The sequence below is a fragment of the Carettochelys insculpta genome, chromosome 5 (assembly GCF_033958435.1).
Source record: "Carettochelys insculpta isolate YL-2023 chromosome 5, ASM3395843v1, whole genome shotgun sequence".
In the NCBI taxonomy this organism is placed as follows: Eukaryota; Metazoa; Chordata; order Testudines; family Carettochelyidae; genus Carettochelys; species Carettochelys insculpta.
Genome location: NC_134141.1, coordinates 86,269,102 through 86,293,055, shown reverse-complemented (window position 1 = coordinate 86,293,055; position 23,954 = coordinate 86,269,102). Strand labels below are relative to the sequence as shown.

The 23,954-nt window shown below is 44.4% G+C and overlaps 1 protein-coding gene across 2 annotated transcripts; it reads right to left on the bottom strand.

The window, feature by feature from the left end:
• Nucleotides 1–4,106: 4,106 nt before the first annotated feature.
• On the bottom strand, nucleotides 4,107–23,248 carry F2R (coagulation factor II thrombin receptor). 2 transcript variants are annotated; one of them, XM_074994241.1, is made up of 2 exons: nucleotides 23,015–23,248; nucleotides 4,107–7,458 (listed from the first exon to the last, which is right to left on the bottom strand). In XM_074994241.1, the coding sequence occupies exons 1-2, from the start codon at nucleotides 23,091–23,093 to the stop codon at nucleotides 6,257–6,259; spliced, it is 1,281 nt and encodes a 426-aa protein (XP_074850342.1). In that variant the 5' UTR covers nucleotides 23,094–23,248; the 3' UTR covers nucleotides 4,107–6,256. The 2 variants fall into 2 exon arrangements, with proteins under 2 accessions (XP_074850342.1, XP_074850343.1); XM_074994242.1 differs by lacking the exon at nucleotides 23,015–23,248 and adding an exon at nucleotides 22,497–22,706.
• Nucleotides 23,249–23,954: the final 706 nt, after the last annotated feature.

Genomic DNA, 23,954 nt, shown 5'->3' with positions numbered 1-23,954 from the left:
AACAAAATAATTTATTAGGTGTGCTTTTATGGGCCAGACCCGCTTCTTCAGCCCATAGCCCTACCAGAACAGCATGTGGGTCTGTCCCACAAAAGCTCACCTAATTAATTGTTTTGTTAGTGCTACTTTACTGCTTTTTTTTGTTTTGATAGTATATAGCTGAGCATGCCTTTCTCTCTGTTACGCCTCGCAGTCGTATCAGTGACAGAGAGACAGCTCTGTTAGTCTGTATTGTGGCAAAACTTTAGTCTTTAAAATGACTGGTTTTTGTGTCTTGATAGCAGTATGAGGTAAGGAAATGTGTCCCCTTCCCAAATTGATGCCAGTGATTTAATGAGATTTATACCAGGGCTATAGCTACACTAGCAAGGGCTTTTGAAAACGCTGGGCCTTTTTTGAAAGATCCTGAAGCGCAGCTACACGCAAAAAGTGCTCTTTTGATCTGAAATCGGACAGAGTCTTTTGAGGGGGGACGACGACGACAGGACGGGCGGGAAGCTGTGTCCTCATGGTGCCAGATTTTTTTGAGTCCCTGGCCCATTCCTTCAAAAGAGCAGGGGCTGCGTAGCGGGTCACAATCAAAAGCATAGCGAGTGCCTTTATGTTTGCGGACGTGCTGGTTCGAAAGAAGCTTTTACAAAAGAGAGAGTTAGCAGATGAACTTCTTTCAAAAGATTGCTGCAGTAGAGATGCAGCGTAGGATGAGGATGCATTTGACTCAATTTATTTTTATATTAGTGAGAAAACAAAATAAGATTTTTTTAGCTACTGTATTTCAGTGCAGCTGTGATGTTCATGGAGCTAGACTGGTGCGCACAATACACTCAAAATCAGTATAGTGTTGTAAAAGGCAAGGTTTGTTTTTCGCGGTGAGCTGCTACTTGGGAACTTCCCAATATTGGTTATGTGTTAACTAGCACACATGCTAGAAAATGTATGTCGCCAATGATTTTTTTTGTTGAAGGGAAGTTCTACTTCAACAGCTTTAAAAATAAGAACTTCAGGAAAGAGCACGTGTCCTAGAGCCATAGTTCCCCCTCCCCCCAGCCCCTTTAGAAGCCAAATAGTTTTCAGACTGCCACATACAGCATTGCTGATCTATGCATCATGTGTCTCACTCTACTGTGAAAACAAAAAAGCAGCAAGTAGCACTTTAAAGCCTAACAAAATAATTTATTAGGTGGTGAGCTTTTGTGGGACAGACCCACTTCTTCAGACCACAGCCAGACCAGAACAGACTTAAGGCACAGAGTCTGTTCTAGTATGGCTATGGTCTGAAGAAGTGGGTCTGTCCCACGAAAGGTCGCCACCTAATAAATTATTTTGTTAGGCTTTAAAGTGCTACTTGACTGCTTTTTTGTTTTGACAGTCTGCAGACTAATGTGGCTTTCTCTCTGTTACTGTATGGTGAAGTGTGCACAGCATTTCAGTGCCCTCTAGAGGTAGATCTGATTACGGTAATTTGTTTATTTAGAATTTTAGATGTACTGTATTTTTTTTTACACCTACAGTCTCTGGTGGGCAACCTGTGGTTTGCTGGGGCTCGCTCTATGACCCATGGCTATCCTCCACACTTCCCTCCTCCTCCCCCCCCCCCCCGTTTGCTTCCTATGGCTCCCCCTTTGCCAGCACTTTCAGCGGAGCCACGAATTGCCTGATCGTGCTCTGGCCCTGCTCTCCCAGTCCCTTCCAGAGCTGACACATCACTATTTGCAGCATTCCATTCTGGGACAGTGGGGGAAGAGCGGGGATGGACCATGAATCAGGTGATTCACGTGCTCCAAAAGGGCTGGGAGGGGGAATAGCAGGTACATGTGGGTCTCCATTATACGAGAGGTGCATAGGGAAGGGGGCAGAAAGGAGGGCCATGGGTGCTGAAGTGAAGGAGGTCCATCCACTATTGGTAGTTGCCCATCTCTGCTCTAGGGCCTCAGTCTCTTGCAAATGTTGCAAGATCCTTTTTCTTAAATGTGTTACTGTAAATCTCATGCTCACTGCATGTAATGTATATTTAGAGCCACAGACTTGTGCAACAACTTACATTTAAGGAATGGCCTGTGGGAATATGTTGAATTTTGATGTACTTAGATCTTTACCACAGAGCAGGGATGAGCCTGGTTAGTAGGTAGCTGGGAGATGGCAAAGTAAAACCCAGGAGCTCCCCTCCACTCACTGGTGCCCTTGTCAGTTTCCTGGCAGTGCCCCGCCCCCAAGTTGTGCAGAAAATTTGACTTATGTAAGTCAGGAGGCGGGGGGTCTACTGTAATTACCAAACATTGCCCCAAAATGATTAACTGTTCTGTGCGACTTGATGTGAGCTGCCGCTGAAACAGGCCACACCAATAATGCGCAGATTTCCTGAAAGCGTTCTCTCTGATTCCAGTAAGAATGATGTACATAGGGTTCACCACATGATGTATTTTAGAATACAAAACACAAGTAGAATGAGAAAAAGGTAAGCTATGAAGTTAGAGTTCTCAGCAGTCTGTTGTGTTTACATTATCGGTGCAAATGTAACTATCCACAGGCAGACTCAAAGCTGGGACATCTGGCACTTTGTGCAGGCACCCCTACAACTTGAGCAAAAGGCCAGCTGGCGCTCAGCTTAGGCTGTAGAGGACACTTATTCATGCTCTCTGAAATGGTCTAGGTACCATTACACAAAGAATTGTGTAACCCATGCACATATGTGCGGTTAACTTACATGCATTTGTTATATTGTGTATTCTGTAGCATGCTAGGTGGTAGCTGGATAAACTAACTGCTGCTTAATGTTCTGAGGTGGTTATTAATGGGCTTGCTGGAATCAGTTGCAATTAGATACAGTAAAGAAAAATTGCAGGCACTGTTGAAAATTTTACCCCCCAAGTCACATTTCCAAAACCCATTGTGCACCCAAGTGTGTGTATATAGTTTGTTTGTGTTTGTTAGAGACCCTGGCACCATATCACAAAAAGTTTATAGCTCTTCATCATGGCAGAGAGCAGCAGGGGCCAGACAGTTGTGGGAGCTTAGCTACAACTCCCTCTCATGGACTAGCAAGGGAAAGCTGATTGTTTCCCCACTGCTTTCTCCCTCAAACCTTTGCCATGACAAGCCAAGAGATGATGGTTTGGACAACTATCCAAGATGAGTGGAAGTTCATACAACATCTCATCCAATTTTCATGAACTCACTGGAATTTCAGTTCCACAGTTGGTTTGTTTTAGCCTGGAAAATAGTAAATCCAGGCTCCCACTCTGGTATGTGGGGAAGTATTGGTTGAAAGATTAATTATTATACCTACTCTGGAGCTGTTTTGTTTTATTTACGGATGCTTACTTTTTCCACTTTGTAATATTTTTATTGTGAAACAATTATGTAAGTGTATATCATGTGTGGGACAGGCACTTCAGGTTTATTAAAATAAATCCTTGAGCATATTAAGCATTTTTTAAAATATCCAGAAACCAATGTGTGACTGGAAATCATGACATTATTTAACAATAATAAAAAAAGTGCTTGTAGTTGCAGTGTCATCCCAGAAGCACAGCGTTTCACTACATAGAGTAGGTCTATTATACAAAGAAATTTGGGCTGAGGAAACGCTGAAGGATTCTTTTCAATATTTATCTTTGGAAAACCCATAAAGCATGGGTGGGAAACCTCCAGCAGACTGGCCAGACACAGTTTGCCATGGTTAGCTGCTGGCATACCACCAGAAATTTTGTTTCCTTGAGTGTCTGCAGGCACAGCTGCCATTGGCTACAGTTCACTGTTCCCAGCTAATGGGAGCTGTGAAAAGTGGTGGCCTGGCCTATATCACTTCCCACAGCTCCCATTGGCTAGGAATGGTGAATGCAGCCACTGGGAGCTGCAAGCTGCCACACCTGCAGATGCTCAGGTAAACAAAGTGTCTGAGGGCCCATCAGTGGCTCACCTTAGTGAACCATGTGGGGCCTGTGAGTTGGATGTTCCCCTCCTCTGCCATAAAGAAGCCCAATCCCACATTCCTTGCATATGCAAAATCCACACAGATGTCAGAAGGAGTTTTGGGTACGCAAGGAATGCATGTTTGTACTCATGTAAAGAAATCTTAGTTGCACTGTGGAATCACTACACACATATCAGAGGAAGTTAATATGTTTATTATCAGTTCAAATTAACTGAAGTTTCAAAGTATTAAACATTAAATAAACAGTTGTGTCTTGTATTGTATTACAAGTTCCATTATGTGATAAAATACAGATGAGTGTATTTTACTTATTCAGGGAATTGTAAGATATCATATAAAAATGCTAAAATATTTACAGATTATACATAAGTCAGTAAAACTACATTATAAAAACATGCAGCTTCATAAAATACAGTTGAATTGGTATTAGTTAAGGAAATGTCTAGTTTAATGTGCATTTTACTCAAAGACAGACCAGATAAAAACAGAATTCCCATTATGATGACAAGCCATTTCCAAAATACAGTTCCTTCCTTTTCAGTGTGTTTACCCAGCTACCAAACCTGACTAAACAGAGTCCTGTGAACTTCTAAAAACAAATCAATGTCAAACTTTTAGGATACTGAAACAAAAGTCCAGTCAACACATGGTAAAGAAGAAACCATCCCCCCAACCAAGCACACAACCACAGGTAGAGCATGTAGTTTTTTGAGCGTGTCAGCTTCAACAAGCTGCCTCCTGGGGTTTCACAGTGGTGGCTATATTTTTTGTTTCTTCCTCCCATATACTTGTATACTGTGGCAAAAGCACGCATTTAGTACTCGGTCCAAAAAAAAAAAAAAAAAGGACTCTGAGCAGAACATATAATCTAATTAAATATAGGGTAACCGAACAAATAGGCTTTAATATTTGCTCCCACATCTTCACACACTTATTCAAAGTGTGTAAAATCTTTTAAGACTCAACAATCAGGAGGGAGTCTAGCACTCAAAATTTGCAGCAAACAAGTTTAATGCCATAATGAAAAGAAAAATAAAAGGTAAAATATAGTATGTTTAGGCAAGAGTTTGCTATTTTCCTAATACCTGGTGGAAGGTTAAATTTCTTCTCTCTTTCATAACGGACAGGAAACCTTTATTCATTCTGAATATGGCAAGCTAATGCAGTTTCTTGACAATCTGCTATTATAAAACTTACATCAACCTTATTGTCACGGTATTGGAAAAGAGAAACCAAATTAAGTCCTATTATCATTTGCATAACAGGTGTCCTGTTACTTTTATGAGATAAGCAAATCATAACACTTCAGTGTAAAATGATTCTATACCTGCATGATGAGGCGGTTCTGAAGCTAAATGCCAAAACACATATTACAAACTTAAAATGAACTATTTCACAACTGATCAGACTTGCTCTTGTGGGATACAGGACAAACTGCTAAGTGATGAGGCCTACTTGTATACAGGAAAAATGCATTTGCAAGGTGCAAAGCAGCAGGTATAAAAAGAGGTACAAATGCTCGGTAATGCACACAGAGCAAGCGCATGTGCAAATGCCAATATTTACACGTAAATTTTTGTGAGTGCATATTAACATTGAGTTCTGGGGAAAGTTTGTTCTAAAGGTAGCATGGTCTAAAACAGGAACCCAACGAGAGTTCGTCCCCTCCCCCCAATGCCAAGTTCAATAATACTATGTGAGAACTTGGATACAAAAGATAGTTCTAGCTGCTCTGAATTCTCTTCTATTAAGCTCAGTTGTCAAAACTGGTTTTTGTTTGTTAAAATCCACTTCATAAACATCTGTGCAAAATTTAGAGAAATACAGACTCCATGCTCTGAAGTCTGCAAAATAAAGAATGATGCTCAAAACTTAGTTAAATAGCTAAAGCTACAAATAATGACATTGCAGAAACAATTTAACTAGAAACCCTTTTTCATTTCATACATGAGATAATAGATTATATGATACATCTCACTTACAGGAATAGAAATGAGGATTTTTAAATCTTAAAACAGGAAATATTTCACAGGAAATAAATATTTCACAGAATTTTACAATAAACTGAACTGCAAATCTTAAGAAGTGCTAGTCTGGATTTATCTGAAAATAATATCCAACAGTTTATAAAAGTCCTTTATATTGTTTACTTCTGCTTCACCTATATACAATACATAGATTCTTGTACTGTGTTTAGAATTATGTATATTGTAATGAATCTAGTCTGTCTCAATTAAAATTTGTCCAACATTGCATACTCCTTTGATACAAAATATATTATTTTTTACTGGAGCTACATAAAATCTACGAAGTGTATAAACATTATGTTAGCAACTTCCTGTAGACACTGTTACTCAAATTACTGGAGCAGGTATCCCTTCTACTGCTTCTAGCCACTGACTGACCACTGCTGTTTCTACTCTTAGTTTCAGGACTCTCTTTACAGCACAACAGATTGCCAACCTGCCTCTGACACTCAGAGGAAACATAGTAATAAATCAAAGGATCAATGCAGCAGCTTACACTGCTGATACAAACACAGAGGAGATAGGCAAAATAGAAATATTCAAACTGCTTGTTGTAAGGCAAGAATACATAATGAATTAATAAAAGAACATTTGTTGGTCCAAAACAAATAACAAAAACAGAGAAAACAGTTGTGCACAAGAGTAAAGCATGTGTTTTCTTACTTTGCTTTGCAACAATATTAGAAGAGATAAGACAACGGATGATACACACATAACAAAAAGCAGAAATTACTAATGGCACAAAAAAGAAAATGGAAGAGAAAATGGAAAAGAAATTATGGTAATAGCTCATAAGTTCAAATTCTTCTAGCACATCATGGCAGGTTGTAATGTTTAACTCGGATATTTTCATAGTTTGCTCTGTGACGAGAATCGGTATAACACCAACTATGGCTATAAGCCATATGATAGAGCAGATCAATGAGGCACGCATAATTGTACGCCATGAAAGAGACTGCATAGGATACACCACAGCTAAGAAACGATCAATGCTTATAACAGTCATTAGCAGTATTGAACAGTACATGTTGCAGTAGAAGGCCGCGGTGATAAGTCGACACATTTCAGGTCCAAATACCCAGTTGTTTCCGGAAAAATGGTATACAATCTTAAAAGGAAGCACACTTACAAACAATACATCCGCAGAAGCCAGATTCAGCATATATACTACAGCTGGCTTGTTAATTTTAATTTTTATCAGGAATACAAGTATTGCTGTAATGTTCAGAGGGAGACTCAGCATAACCACTAAAGTGTAAACTGAAGGAACAAAACGAGTCAACCATTGACTAGTCAGGTATCTTTCTGCGTCATGAGAGATGCCCCTTGTTTGTGTTGACACAATGGCTGTCGTTAGATTGACTGATCCTGATCCAATTTCTGAATCACCTTCAGTATCACTGTCAATGTCTTCAGGAGGTATTGTTTCATAGATGTCACCTCCGTGATGATACACAAAGGTTTTTACCATCGGTGTGCTGTTCCAAGAAGTTGTATCTGAGAAATAAAGAACTTGAAGATTAGTAGGCAAGATATTTGAATATTATTTGCACGCTAGAAATCTGCTTACCAAGAGGAAGGAAGACATTGTGGTTATCATTACACTGGGATTCAGGAAATCCATTTTCGATTGCCGATGCTGCTACAGATGGCCTACGTGACATTTGACAAGTTGCTTAATCTTTGCACCAGTTAACCATCTGTAAGATTTGGACACTTCCTCTCTTCTTTCCCTTTGTTTGTTCTGTTTATGTTGTAAGTGCTTTAGGGGAAGGGACTGAAGTGTGCATGTGGGGCAGGCACGTGTATTTATAGTGCTATGCTCAATGAGGCCCTGATCCTGGCTGGGGCCTCTAGGTACCCTGGTAACACAATTAATACATTCTGTTACCCTTTAGCTAGCTTTTTGAGACTCTTAGGGTCTAGTGTTGCCTTACCACTCATGCATAGACCTCACATTAGAAGCAGTAGTAATAACTTGCACAGTCCCCCACTGTTGGGGGTGGGGGCAGAGAGGTAGGGAGGCTGGAGACTGGGTGCAGGACAGGCAAAAGGGGAAGATGCCCCTGGCCCAGCATTTCAAAGGGGCCTGGATCTCTGGCTGCAACAGCAGCAGCCAGAGTTCTGGGCCCCTTTCAAGTGCTGTGGTAGTGCTGCTCCCCTGCTGCACACAGCTGTGAAGGAGTGGGAATTGACCCAGTGTCACGGTCTGGGTGGTGTAGAGGGCTAACTTCAGTCCCTCCCCTCCCTCCTTGGTCCCACCCCTTCCGAGGTGCAGAGTCAGGTCCTGCCCCGCCCCCTTGCCCTAGGGTCTGCATTGGCTCATAGCCACGAGAGAGTGTCTACTCCTGAAATAAGTTTAAACAGGATTCTGCCACCTAAGCTGTCACAAAAGTGCAAGTATACCTTTGCCTTCTCTGGGACAATCTCATTTATCTCCATATAGGTTTACCTCACCTTGTCACTCATGTGGGACAAAAAGGTCCTGCCTTGTATTGTCCCATCTCAGTTGAGTGACATTTACCCTTGTTTTCATCATAAGATCAACAAATACAATTAAAAAATTTACAATTCTGTTTGTTATCGGAAACGTATAGCTACAAGGCTTACTGAGACATACTAACACTGTGCCTTTGGGAGGCTCTGGTAGCACTTTTGAAACCTAATAAAGGCATGCTGCAGTGTGAGTCAGTGAATATGATAGGGAACTAGGAGGCAAGGGAGGGTTCTTTGGAAGAACTGGATAGAGTTGTTACAAATTATGACTTCTGTGTCTAAGTGCTTGCCTACGAGGGGAAATTGACCAAAGCAGCTATTGTGCAATAGCTGCTATACAAAGTGTAGCTTAATCCTATCTAGACTAAGGCCACTTCTACCATACAGGTGCTTGCTGTGGCACAACTATAGCACTGCTGCCGTGCCACTGTAGCAACACAGCGTAGATAGTTCCTACAGCGATGAAAGGGGGTTGTCACTAGGTCAGCTGAAGCATTCTTCCATTAACCTAGCCACACTGGGGATTAGATTGTAACAGAGAGTAAGCCATGCTAGTCTATACACTATCAAAACAAAAAGCAGTCAAGTAGCACTTTAAAGACTAGCAAAATAGTTTATTAGGTGAGCTTTCGTGGGACAGACCCACTTGTTCAGACCATAGCCAGACCAGAACAGACTCAATATTTAAGACACAGAGAACCAAAAACAGTAACCAAGGAGGACAAATCAGAAAAAGATAATCAAGGTGAGCAAATCAGAGAGTGGAGTGGGGGGGGAAGGTCAAGAATTAGACTGAGCCAAGTATGCAGATGAGCCCCTACAGTGACTCAGAAAGTTCCCATCACGATTTAAACCATGTGTTAATGTGCCGAATTTGAATATAAAAGTCAGCTCGTCCTCTTCTCTTTCCAAAACGGTGCGATAATTTCTCTTCAGTAACACGCATACCCAGAGACCAGCTACTCCAAGATCAGCCCAAAAAAGCCAAGAACAGAACACCACTGGTCATCACCTACAGCCCCCAACTCAGACCACTGCAACTAATTATTAAAGACCTACAACCTATTCTTAATCAGGATGCTACACTCCAGAAGGCCCTGGGTGACATGCCTGTTCTCTCCTACAGACAACCTCCCAACCTCATGAGGATCCTCACTAAACAGCCACAGTCTATACCCCAGGAACACCAGTCCTGGAACCTTTCCCTGCAACAAAGCCCGCTGCCAGCTTTGTCCACTTACCTTCTCTGGAAATACCATCACTGGACCTAACCAGGTTACTCACAGAATCATGGGCACTTTCTCACGCTCCTCAACTAACATCATATAAGCCATCATGTGCCAACAATGCCCAGATGCTTTGTATAGTGGACAGACTTCTAACTCCCTTAGACAAAGTGTCAACGGGCACAAAACAGACATCAAAATGCTCCAGATCCACAAACCAGTTAGTCAACATTTTAATGGAATGGGGCATTCTGTCAATGAGCTAAAAGTATGTGTGTTACTGAAGATAAATTATCACGCCGTTTTGGAAAGAGAAGTGGACGAGCTGACTTTTATATTCAAATGCGGCACATTAACACATGGTTTAAATCATGATGGGAACTTTCTGAGTCACTATAGGGGCTCATCTGCATACTTGGCTCAATCTAATTCTTGACCTTTCCCCGCCACCCCTCCACTCTCTGATTTGCTCACCTTGATTATCTTTTTCTGATTTGTCCTCCTTGGTTACTGTTTTTGGTTCTCTGTGTCTTAAATATTGAGTCTGTTCTGGTCTGGCTACGGTCTGAAGAAGTGGGTCTGTCCCACAAAAGCTCACCTAATAAACTATTTTGCTAGTCTTTAAAGTGCTACTTGACTCCTTTTTGTTTTGATGGGGATTAGATTGGTATAGTTATGGCACTCGTGGAATGTGAAGTTTTTACATCCTTATGCACCATAGTTATATTCATGTAACTTAAGTATAGACCAGACCTAAGAGTGCCCACACAGGGAACTGTTTTGCAATAGTCATTACAATCAATTTTCCTATTTAGACAACCCCTAAATTTTGAATGACTAAACTACTGGCCACCTCCGCTCCCTCCAAAGGAATAATAGCTGTCTACATTAAGAATACCAGAGATGGGGGACTGGTCTGCAGTGTCACTGGTGAGCACATTAAAAAAAAACAACAGGCCTCTATTTAAAAGTTGGGGGTCCATGTAAATGGACATGCAAAAGAAAAGACCAATAGATTCTGCTCAACCTGACATGCTGACAACTTTGGACTCAGAGAAAGCTGAGATCAGAAGGGGGATAATGCATCTCAGGACTTACGTTTTAAAATATCTGTAACTTGTGAATGCTTTCGGCCATATTGCATCTGTGACTAAAAATAATCCTTTGCAAAGAGTGTGTTCCCCTCGTTTTCCTGCCATGTTGTCCTCAAAACTAGAAGCTCATCAAACCCACAGGCTCAGTGGGCTCTGCAGAGGGTGTGTAAGCAACTAGGGTGGGAGTCAGTGTTTCCTCTATTTTTTTTCCATCCAGGGGCAGAATAAATTTTATGTGCAGATGTGCTCCACCAGACAAACATGCTGCTAGCTGTGAGTATTCTGCTAATCAGCTGAGCAGCATCTGACTCTTTCATGCGTGGCCACCCACGCACTGCACTTGCAGGAAACACTGAAGCACTTGTTTTGGGGTTTAGGGCAGCTGGAGAGCAGATTCCATCTCCCAGTGATAAGACACTGGCAAAGGGAATGAGCCTAGGAGTGTACCTTACAGACCCACTGAAGCAATTGGATTGGCCGCACATGGGACACAAAGCTTGGGTCTATTTGCAACAGTTTATTTTCCATAGAGACAATACTAGGCCAGGCTGCAGCAGGGTCTATTCTGTGTTCCAGTGGTGGTGTTTACCATAAAGGTTCTGCCTTTTAAACTTTTCACTTTATTTTGAAAACTTAGGATGGCTGTATGGCTCTGGAAAATAACTGCTCTATGTGCCTCAATTCCAATCAGCACAGGCCAGTAAGTTTAGCTATTTGACAACTGCTCAAAGACCCATGGGAAACAAACAGGGGATTTCAGTCTTGTACATACCCACTGTCACATCTGACACCTTTGGGTACTGGTCATAGGACAAGGATTAAATATGCATGGGAAAGAAATTAACCGCTTATCCCTAGAGATTATTCTTCCATGTCAGACATATTGTGAAAACTGTGAAGGTGCTTCTGGTATCTGGCTCTTAAGCCCCTCCTCACATCCCTTAACACAAGCAAACACTAGCGTGCAGAGCTCAGGAATGGAGAGCTATGGCTGTGCGTGAGGTGAGTGGGACTGTGGGAGCAGGCATGGATGTGTGGGAGCTTGATGGAAGGATGCTGGAGAAGGGGGCTGTGTTAGCCAGACCAGTGCTATGTGAAATAAGAATAGGCGCAGTAGTGGAGAGGACAAACTCAAGTCCTAATCTCGCTGCATGTCTCCGCCTGTGTTCCTCTCTCAGGTTGCCCAGCACTGCTGCTGTAATGCAGAGAAATCAAGAAAGAAATGCTATGGACAGTTTTTCAGCCATTGGTGTCCAAGCAGGCAAGCAAAGATAGCTGGGATGGAGTCAAGGCTTCTCACTGATAGGTGACATGAGTCCAATCTCTTTCATACTACTGATATATTACAATCAATAAAATGGTAGCATGAAAATTACCAGTAGAGCAGGATTGGTGATGATTGACCAAGTTACCTCTGATGTCAACAGTTAAGAATTGACCTGAGCTGTTGATGTTGCCTATAATTTATCTAATCATTACAATTAGACAATAGCTAATAGTTTAGCTAAATTATGTAGCTTAGCAGATTGCTTCAGTTAACACATTCAGGACAAAAAAAATCAGATACTAATAACCACTTGTCTTCAAGGATCCATTTTAAAGCTAATTTTAACTGTAATTACTTGTTAATTCTCAGAAAATTAAGTCTTTACTCAAAAAGTACTCTCACTTGGGGAGATCTATGATGTATTCTTCATAAAAAGATTCACAAAGCTTAATTCAATCATATTAACAGAGCTGTGAACAGCAGTTCCACAGTGTGTTTGACTGTGTTTAGGACAGAATTGCAATCTGTGTCTCGATCCTGAATTTAAATGCTAGTTAGGTAATCGCTGCACTGAAGATGCTTTGGTGTGTGGTGCACAGATAATGAAATGTTACTATATGACTAAAAGGCAGCAAACTGTACATAATGATATTTTACTGCATGTGCACATGTGGTGACAGGGGGGCACACAAAATTTAACTTCACTCATTAAGCTGGAGACAGTGAGGCCAACGCGTCCAACGTATCAACTGATCTTCCCCTTATAGCATGTGAAGACAAAGCTGATCAGACTTAATTTAGACTCCTTGTTTTAGCTCAGTGATTGCTAATTCTGAAATAACTGATGAATAGGCTAAGGGGACTGAACTACAGACCTGGTGAAACCAGTGCAGAAGGTGTAGCAGCAATGAAGTTTTCCACTTTCCACCAGGAACTGGGCTAAGATATGGAACCTCAGAACAAAGCATTGTGGGTAGAGGGCACAGCAGCAACAGAGATAAACGTGACAGCAGTAAAGGCAGCAGTGAGTAGCAAGCAGTGGAAGGACCTCCATCAGCAACACTGCTTGATGCACCCCTTTGGGGTGAGATGTGAACCCATATGGACACACCCTGCATTCTGCAACTTTGCTGACCTTGGACAGTCAACTGTCAGTGGGGTGCAACAGAAGGGAAGGGGAATGAATTATTAAAGGAATATTCATTTGTCAGACTTTCATACCCCCAAGGTGGGAAACTGCTGCAACCAACCACCACCCAAAATACTGTGGGTGAGTGTTTACTTATGGTTTACATGATTTTGAATTACTGCTGGAGAGATTTTCCTGGTTAGGACTGAATTACTTCTCCATTTTATTAGAAGTTTTATTTTGTTTGACACAGACTTAGTGGGGAAGTATTACTTCTCAGAGGCACCGGGGGGCGGGGGTATGTTTAGTTTTCTGTATTTCTGAGTGAGCTCTAACCCCTTGTTTTTTAATGCTAAGAGGATCCCTTAGATACTGCTGCTCACATCATGCAGTGGAAGTACACTGATCATTTGTTAAGCCCTGATAATAGGCCAGGTGCTGTATGGGGGGAAAAAAGGAGATTTGACTGTGCAGCAGTGAGAGCCAGATGGAATGTGTCATCGTGATTTCTGTCAGCTGACAGTAAACTTTTCTAATTCTGTTGGCTAAGCACTCAAATTGGGATCTACTGAACTTACCTATAGGTCAAATAAATGACCTCAAAATCCTTTTTATTTATTTACAGACACATTACACTATAAAAATGCAATATGATGGGTCTAACAAGCATTGCCAGCCTCCTGATTAGTATGTGTTTTATCACCTCTTGGGTGTAGGGCGAGGAGGGAGGAAATGAGCAAAAACCAAAACCGTATGTCCCAACACCCTCAAACCAGCTCTTTATACATAAAGCTGTCTGCAAACACCATGACTCTGTGTGATCCTTGTAATTTTCCCTTTAAATCCATCTCTTATGTCTGATGTGCTACTATTTGAGTATGGCCATATGAGAAGACAAGACAAGAAAATGTAAAGAAAAGCTGAAAGACTCAAAGTTGCTATCTCTGTTGACACTCACCTGGGAAGGAAGATGCCTTTCTACCCCAATGCTTTTCAAATCATCTTTAAAATGTACTACTCCAAACAAAGATCTACTTTCCCATCCTATCCTGCAGGAGTTAATTATGACAAAGAGAAGTTACTCACTTGTAGTAACGATGGTTCTTCGAGATGTGTCCCCGTGGGTGCTCCACAGTAGGTGTCGGGCTCGGCTGGCGCCGCAGATCGGAATTCTTCTAGCAGTTTCCACTGGATCGCGCATGCGCCAATGTGCACCGCTCCTTTGCGCGCCCTTGGTCATGTGCACGATCCAGTCCCTGCCAGTTCCTTGACCAACCGCCCCGGATGCTCCTGAAAAACACCATACAGAGATCCGAAGCGGGGAGGATGGGCGGGTAGTGGAGCACCCACGGGGACACATCTCGAAGAACCATCGTTACTACAAGTGAGTAACTTCTCTTTCTTCTTCGAGTGGTCCCCGTGGGTGCTCCACAGTAGGTGACTACCCAGCAGGAACCCCAAGTAAGGAGGTGGGTACTCGATTCATGTGCAGCTTGCCCCCGAGAGGACTGCTGTCGACAGACAGGTATCATCGAACACCCGATGCAGGGCATAATGCTTGGTGAAGGTGTCGTAGGATGACCAAGTCGCCGCTCTGCAAATGTCTTTCAGCGCGATTCCCTTGAAGAAGGCTGCTGATGCCGCCACCGCTCTAGTGGAGTGAGCCCTGGGCGGGGCTAGCAAGGGGGTCTTTTGAAGCTCGTAGCAGTTTTATACAGGACACAATGTGCTTCCAAATTCTCTGGGAAGAGAGGCCTTCCCCTTACGATCTGGGAGCGAGAGACACCAGAAGCCTGTCCGTCTTCCGGAAGGGCTTAGTTCTGTCTATGTAAAAGGCCAACGCCCTCCTCACATGTAGGAGCTGTAGGCGCGCCTCCTTACTGGAGCTGTGAGGCTTCGGGTAAAACGAGGGTAATACTATTGGTTCGTTAATGTGGAACTCCGAGGAAACTTTCAGAACGAAGGCTGGGTGTAACCGTAAGATCACCGCCTCCTTTGAGAATACTGTGCAGGGCGGCGTTGCCATCACTGCTGCGAGCTCACTCACCCTGCAGGCTGACGTAATCGCAAGAAGGAAGGTCGTTTTCACGGTAAGTAGTCGGAGGGGTACCGTGGCTAATGGTTCGAAGGGTGGTCCTGATAGCGTGTGGAGTACCAAGTCCAAACTCCACGACAGTGGTAGCGGTTTTCGAGGAGGGTACAGGTCTACCAGCCCCTTCAAGAACGTTGTGATGATAGGATGGGCGAATACGGTGGGCCCTTCCTCTTTGTGCCGAAAAGCCGATATAGCTGCAAGGTGGACCTTTAGCGAGGATAGAGAGAGCCCGTCTCGTTTGAGGTCCAGCAGGTATTCTAGAATTACAGTTATAGGAATGTCAAGAGGAGCTAACTGTTTGGCAGAGCACCAGGCGGTAAAGCATGTCCATTTCTGTTCGTAAGTCCTCCTGGTGGAGGTCCTTCGGCTACACTCTAGGACTTGTCTTACTCCCTCCATACACATGCTCTCTAAGGCGCTGAGCCATGAATTAACCATGCTTGTAGGCGGAGTCCCTGAGGGTGTGGGTGCACTATGGACCCCTGAGCCTGGGTGAGTAAGTCCGGCGCTACTGGTAGGGGGAGTGGTGCAGGTCATCACCTTCAGCCCTATGGTGCCGGTCTTGACAACAATGGTTTCCCCTGCTTCTGCGCATGTCAGATCGTCCAGTGGGATAGCGATTTTAGATGAAGCCAGGGGTCTCAAATTTTTCAAGAGTTTATGATGCTTCTCCTGTACCTCTGCTATTTGAATATCTTGCATGTATGCTACTCTTTTGAACAGCTCTTGGAATTGTTTAAGGTCATCCGGAGGGGAGACATCCGCGGGGACAATTGCCTCATCTGGGGAGGATGAGGAGGAACCGCTGGGATAACCCTCCCCCAAGTCCTCTGGCTCCCGAGTTCGCTGGTATGCTTGCTCCTTCATGGGCTGTGAAGGAAAGTCTGGGGACTCTGGACCTAACTCTCCCTGGGACAGCTGCGTTCCTCTCCCAGAGCGAGAGTGGACGCGGGAATATTGGCGAGGAGTGGGAGGGGATCTGCCCCTGGATCTAGACCTCCGATGTCGGTGTTCGGCATGATGAGGACGGCCATAACAACATGGACAAGAGCCCGGTGATAGAGACCTGGACCACGATCGGAGAGTGTACCCGTGATGTCTAGGAGAGCGGGATCTCCGTGACGACATTGATAATGGTGAAGCTGGTTTGTGATAGTACTCATAGGGATCTGTGCCCAAAAAGGGTGAAGGAAGCCTGAGCCAAGGCGAAGGTGGTTGGAGGAACGGAGAGGGAGGTCCGAAATAAGCCGGTGGAGTTGCCGCCCGGCGACATGGCGTGTGTATCTCGGGAGGCGGGCTGGGAGATAAGGGCATCACAGCCCTGTCTGGAAATGGACTGAGGTGCCGGGTTTTGGTTCTAGCTTTCCCCCGCCACTGCAGGGTGGGTGCCGCCCCCCTCCCCTGCCAGGGATCTCGGCCCCGCTGTCGGCGCCGCGCTCGGTACCGTCACAAGCGGTGCCGCGCGGGTAGCTTCCTCCAGCGCCGCTGGGCCCCGTGCTGGGTGCCCCTGCGCCATTGGCACCATGATAGCCGGTGCCGCGTGACACGGCGCTGCCGATTCCGACGCTTGCCATGCTGGCGCCCGCAGCGCCCTCCATGCTGACTGCTGCAAAGTCGGAGGCCCGGCCCCAGCCACGTGCGCAACCGTGCTGCCGCTTTCATCAGTCCGCGGCTGAGGGTTCTGCGTTCCGCTCGTCCTGCTCACTGGAACCGCTGGCAAGGATTGAGCCGGAGAGAGTTTCTTTTTCTTTTGCGCAGAGGGGGTCAAAGACGCCGCCTTCCTTTTATGTGACCCAGAGGGCCCCTCTGTGTGAGGCTTCTCCGGCGGCTCAGCCTGGAGGGCCTTACCAAACAAGATCATTTTGAGCCTCATCTCTCTGTCCTTCCTGGCCCTGGCTGTAAGCTTAGCGCAGTGCGAACACTTCTGGGTAACATGGGACTCCCCCAGGCAAAGAGTGCACTCACTATGCCCATCAGAGCCCGGCATAGCCTCGCGGCATGACTCACACTTCTTAAACCCCGAGAAAGCCATTGCGGTGAGTCTTTACTGTTAATAGGGTACTTAGCCGCTAATCAGTGCGTTCTACAACCCAAACAACATTCACAGCCTTTCGGGGTAGCGGACGGCTTAACAGCCTTCTTTGTCCGCCCCTCTCTCCTCCGTTCCTCTTCTCTCTACCATTTTGTATGCTCTTTTTTTTTGTTTTTTGTTTTTGTATAATAGTGAAAACAACGAACTAACAATTAAAACAACTATCTTATCTGTCTCAGGCTTTAGAGCCAGAGCGGATTCCGTCTGCAGCCGTTGGCAGTTGAGAAGGAACTGGTGGGGACCAGATAGCGCAGATGACCAAGGGCGCGCAAGGGAGCGGCGTGCATCGGCGCATGCGCGATCCAGTGGAAACTGCTAGAAGAATTCCGATCTGCGGCGGCGGGCGACCCCAACACCTACTGTGGAGCACCCATGGGGACCACTCGAAGAAGAAAGTTAGTTTTCACTCATCCATCAAAAACACTAAAAACCTACTTGCTCTTGACAGTCGAGTTTTCAAGATTCCATAAAAGTTAAAGTTTTTTAGAGGAAGCAGATGAATGTATCTGACAGAAAAATTAAAGCTGTTTAGGCTTAAGCGTTTTCACTTACTTATCTGATAAAATAATAAATTTACTCATTTTAAACTCATTTTTATTATTGCTTAAAATCCTTGCTTAAACTTATGCTTTGAAAAAAAAAATTTCTGTTGAAAATATCTGAGAATTAACTTTGATATAGCTGAAAAAAAAAGTTCTTGACATCTTTTTAGCAATTCTCTGAAATGACTTAATTTGGTGTACTTATGCATGTCTCACATTAAGTTCCCTTTTTATTAAAAACATTTTATTTTATTACTTTATTTGCAGGACTGGAAATCGATCCAGTTCATTCACAGACTATGTGCATCACAACCAGTAAAATACTTCCTCACTTTGTCCAATCACCAGTATACTTTAAACTTGTTCAGAACAGGCCTTTTTTCAAAGATGGAAGGGTAATTCATTTTCCAGTGGATTCATTTCTTGGCTGACAGATATAATCTGAAGAAGAGCTCTGTAGAGCTCAAAAGCATGTCTTCCAACAGTATAAACTGGTCCAGTTACTACCTCACCCAACTTGTCACTTTCCAAACAAATTTGTAGGCTATTTATGTGGTGCCATAAATGTGCATAGAATATTTATAGCCAGAGACCATATGCTAAGGCTATGGTTACATTAGAGAGTTTTGCTGGCAGGTTTTGTTGACAAAACTCATGGAGCATGCACACACAAAATGGGATTTGTCAACAGTACTTGGACTAAATGCAACTCTTTCACAGGCAGCATTCTGCCTCAAAGCTTTGAGGCACAATGCTGATACTGACAGATTCTGTCGACAAAAAAGCTGTGTGGACTGTCTGAGGGGCCTTCTCTCAACAGACAATGGGCAGACCTCTCTACTGTGCTTCAGGGTGCCTGTTTTGTCAAGAGAGCAGCTGGGCAGTTGTGGAGTGCTCTCCTGATTGGCTTCTGTGTATGGTCACACTCGATCAACAGAAGTTTTGTCAAGAAATCTCTTCCGATAGTGACTTCTGTTGATATAGTGCTGTAGTGTAACCGTAGCCTAAGAAATTCACAATCCATGCTAGCTGAAATAATGTTTTTGTGATGTGAAAACCTGAATAACAGGGGAATTACTACCTCATTTTACATAGGTGACCAGTTAGCTCCTTGAGAGCTGCATTCATACCAGGGGCCTCTTGGTGAAAGGCTCTATGCTCAGCCCAGAGGCAGTATTTCACTGATTGACATATTCAGTAGGTATGTAACTAATTCTTTCAAAATTAGTAATATACCAAAACACAGTTAGAAATTTCAAACATTTGGGTGACATACACTTCTATATGACAGATGAAAGTTGCTTTTGAAACAGTAAACAATATGCCTTCTGAGAAATGGACGCTGTTAAATGATTTGCTTAGTGAGACAAAAAGGCTAAATGTTTTCCATATAAAAATTCTCTTTATAAGAAACAATAAATAAGAATTTACATTATTCTGTTTCCCGAATGCCATTTAAGAGCCAAATGGTTGCAGTTGCAAGCAAATAATTTATACCATTTTGGAGGGAGTGAGAGGGACACACATTTATTGCTTCTGTAAACTGAAAAGCAGCATTCAACATCTTTTCATGCTGGAATTACTCAGCATAGATTTTAATTACTTTTAAGCTTACACCACTCAGTGGCATTCTAAAGGTACTGTACCAGAAAACTAGTCATAAAAATGTAACACTTTCCATGGAAAATATAATTTAAAAATGTCATACTGTAAATACCTTGTCCTATAGCTTCCACAGATCACACATTCAGGAAGCACTAGTTGAATCAGAAACCAAAGTCTAATACTTCCGTTCACAGGGTAGGTCTGACGTTGTCAGAATCTGACAATGATTTCAACCCACATAACTTAAAATATATTTTAAAACAATTTTCTGTTGAACTGCTTAATCATGTCTGATGTACATTAAACTTTGAGGCTGTGAAGGCTAGAACTATAACAGGGTTTAAAAAAGAGCTAGATAAATTCATGGAGGTTAGGTCCATTAATGGCTATAAGTCAGGATGGGTAAGGAATGATGTCCCTCGCCTCTGTTTGTCAGAGGCTGGAGATGGATAGCAGGAGATCGTTACCTCTTTGGTTCACTCCCTCTGGGGCTCCTGACATTGGCCACTGTCCACAGACAGGATACTGGGCTGGATGGACCTTTGATCTAACCCAATATGGTTGTTCATATGTTAACTTACAACAGCAGTTGAAATAAGCTTTTAAAATAGCATTCATTCCTCTCACCTTCCTACTGTGACGATGCAGAAAATTACTAAAGTGCATCTTAAAAATTAATATACTCTGCCCTAATCAAATTCTAAAACAGTAACTTTAAGCTAAATTGTATGAACTAAATGTTTAAACCTCAAGGTAAAATTAGATCTAAATCCATCATAAAAGCTTTTCAAACATGCAAAACATATGTGAGCTCACACTTTCCTGCATCAAATCAGCTTTGATAAGAATTGGTTAAGTACTCATTGCCAGGAGAACCAGAAAGTGGAACTGATTGGTCTGTCTTTATTAGCCAAGCTGAATAGACAGTCAAAAATAAACAACATATACAACAAAAATGTCTTTAAATTAAAAATATCATTTATGGAAAATACCTTTCTATCTGTAGATCTGAAAACCCTTTAAACAAGGCAGTTAAGCAACATTATTCCTGTCTTGAAGGGCTCCGTAGGTCATCTAGTCCAGACCTCTGCACTCAAGGCCGGTCTAAGTAATATCACTAGATCATCCCCGATGGGTATTTAAAGCATCAGAATACAAAAACGGCTACAGGGAATCAGACCAAAGGTCTATCTAGCTTAGGGATATAAAATCCCATTTAATTGGTTAACTGGTTAAATGGAAGGTTTAACCAGTTAACCAATTAAAGGGAGGGAGTGGCTGGGGAGGCTGCTCCAGCCCCTCTCCCCACCCAATGCCAGGGACTCCAGCACAGCCAGAGCAGCCCCAGTCCCCAGCACACTGAGGAGTGCGACACTCCAGCTGTTCCCCTCACTGCAGATGAGGACTGCTCTGGCTGGGCTGGAGCACTCCTGCCCACAGCAGCCTTGTGAGACTAGAAAAACCTCCTGCCCATTAACATCCCTAATGTAGCCCCGTATCCTATCTTCTGAAATTGGCTAATGCAAGGTGCTTCAATGGGAATGAACAGAAGAGTGGTAAGTCCCTTTCACTTTGTCAAAACTGATGCCAAGTTTTTGTTTCAAAGACTTCAGTAATGCAAATTCCACAACCTTCCCAGGCAATTTGTTGTAGTGCTTAACTACTCTGATAGTTGGAAAACTTTTTGTAATGCTCCCTTCCTGCAATTTAAGCCCACTTCCTGTCCTATTCTCAGACATAAAGGAAAGCAATTTTTCACACTCTTCTGTATAACAACCTTTTATGTACACGGCCTTCTGCAGTTAGCTCTTCTCCAGACTAAACATATTCAATTTTTTAAATATTTCTACAGGGGTCTTGCTTTCTACAGCTTTAATAAATTGTATTGCTCTCACCTGTCTACATCTTTCCTGAAATGTGTTGCTCACAACTGGACACAGTAGAAACTTTATTAGCACAGGGAGAGTGAAAGAATTACTTCTCATGTCTTGTTTACAACACTTTTGCTGATACAGCCCAGACCAAAGTTCATCTTCTTCCAACTGTGTCACACTGTTGACTCATATTTAGTTTATGGTCCACTATATCCATCCTTGTCCATTTCTGCAGCACTCATTCCTGTGCTGTCATTTCTCATTTTGTTTGTGCACAGTTCATTGTTCCTTTCTAAGGGTATGTCTTCACTACCAGGAAGATCAATTCTAGGGCAGCCGATCTTCTGGAGTGTGATTTAGTTTAGTGCACCTGGTAGGGATGCGCTAAATCAAACTCACAGGGCACCATGTGTGCAGCAGTACTCCTGCTCTTTATGAGTAAGGGAAGATGAGGGGAGCATTTGCTTCTGTCAAGCTGCTTCAGTAGGGATGGAGAGGACGCTTGAATTAAGGTACTCCAGCTGCCTAATTAGCATAACTGGAGTGGTGTATCTTAATTTGAACTACACCTTTAGGGTAGACCTAGCCTGGAGTACTTTGCATGTATCTGTATTAAGTTTCACCCTATTTACTTCCAAACAGTCCTCTAGTTTTTCCAAATCACTTTGAAATTGTAACATAAATTCCTTCGTTAGAGCAAAAGAAATTCCGGGAAATTAAAAGGCTTAGATCAGTGGTTGCCAATCTTTTCACTAGTACAGCCCCCCCCTTCATTAAATGGAAAAGGAAACCACCACATAGATCTTCAGACAGCAATACATTATTGGAAAATATTTAATTTAAAAATAATATTGTGATTTTTCAATTTATTTTAAATGTATTTTCTATGATTGCTTTACTTTTTTTTTTTTACCTGGACCCCAGTTGGGATCCACAGACTTAGATCATCCACCTAATCAGTGAGAGAGTCACCCAGGAACAATGTTCAGGTCTCCTGACTGGCCAGCTCAGTGCCACAGAACGTGGCGGAGGTATTGTCCAGACAGCTGTTGTAGCCAGTCTTCCCAGGACATTAGCGCGACAAGGCGGGTTACTAGCCCGACCTCGGCTGGTACCTTTGCCAAACCTGAAGAGCTCTGTGTAGCTTCAAAGCGCCTCCGTCGCACCAGCAGCCTCGGGCCCCACGACACCAGCCCCGCCCTGCGTCCCTTTGTCTCTGCGAGGCCGTGGGGTAACACAGGACGCAGAGACTCCTCTTTGGCCAACCCGGCCTGTTGTCCGCGGGCAGAGGGAAGGGTTCATTCCACTCATTACCTCCGCAGCAGGTGGCGCTGGTCCCCCAAGCGCGATACGGGGGGGAGGGCGCAGAAACCAGCCCGAGGCTGCAGCCGGGAGGGACGCACGTGCGGACGGGGCGCCCCTGGCTAAATCCTGCCCTGTGTCCATCGCCGCAGCCCCCGCAATCCCACCTCCCTTGCTGGCGCCTGGGGGACGGATGCTGCGGCGGCGCACCCCCCCCCCCGTCGCCCAGCGTACCCCCCTCCCCCCCGTGGGCTCGCTCCCAGCTGCGTGCGGGCGGGGGGCCGACCCCGGCTCCGCGTGCGGGGGAGGGGACGCGCCGAGCGGCACTCACCGTTCGGCGGCGCGGAGAGGGCGAGCAGGGGACCGAGCAGGACTAGCCCGCCGCGTAGCAGCAGCAGCCGCCGCCCCATGGCCGCCTCACCCGCCGGCTTCGCGAGCGCAGTAAGAAGCGCGGCGGGGGAAGGCGCTTATCAGCGGCCCGGAGACTGGGGAGGAAGCAGCCGAGGGGGGAGGTGGCTGTGGTCACAGGCGCAGACCGCAGCAACCTTAGGCTGTGGGAGAGGCTCCCTTCCGCCGCCGGCACGCGGGTAGGGAGCGGGGGGCGGGGATAGTGCCCGGGAGAGGGGAAGGCGCCAGCCGTCTCCCCTCACCCGGCCCATAGAGTGCCAGGCTCTCGAGCCTGCAAGGAAACAAGCATCTGGGGCTCAGCCCGGCCCCCCGCCCCGCCCCCGCGAGCACCCAGGGAGACAGGTTCCGGGTAGCGGCTCTAAGAGCCATAGAGCAAAAGCTACGAGGTACACACAGAAGGGACAGAGAGCTAGTCTCGAAAGTGCTACAGGGCTGCTTGTTTGGTCTGACAGCCCTGTTAGTCTGTATCTAAACCTTCCTGTGATTCACTCCTACCCTTTGTTATCTGTTCCAACATTCATGTTCCAGTCTCCTTGGATGATCAACACATCTCTATTCTGTATTTCCTCTAGTGCCTTTGTCAAGTCTCTATAGAATGGCTTAATCTCTTCCTCCAGGCTGTCCAACATGGGTGCATGCACCTGAAGGCCTGAGATGTTGAATGGTTTTGCTTTGAATTTTGTCACCCTCATTCTCGCACTCACCAGTTTGTATCCTAACAATGCACTGCTAACTCTTTTGCTAAGAAGAAATCCCATGCCTGCCTCATTTCATTCCCTGACCAAATGACTTTGCAATTGGACATCTCTCCTGATGCCATCCAACGCATCTCCGGCAGGCCCAGGTATGTCGCATTGGTATCT

Excerpts from the sequence above, each read along its gene's own strand:
- F2R (XM_074994241.1), bottom strand. The coding sequence starts at position 23,093 with ATGGGGCGGCGGCTGCTGCTGCTACGCGGCGGGCTAGTCCTGCTCGGT. Across the intron at positions 7,459-23,014 it reads CCTCTCCGCGCCGCCGAACG|ATACAACTTCTTGGAACAGC; the intron begins GTGAGTGCCGCT and ends TTTATTTCTCAG.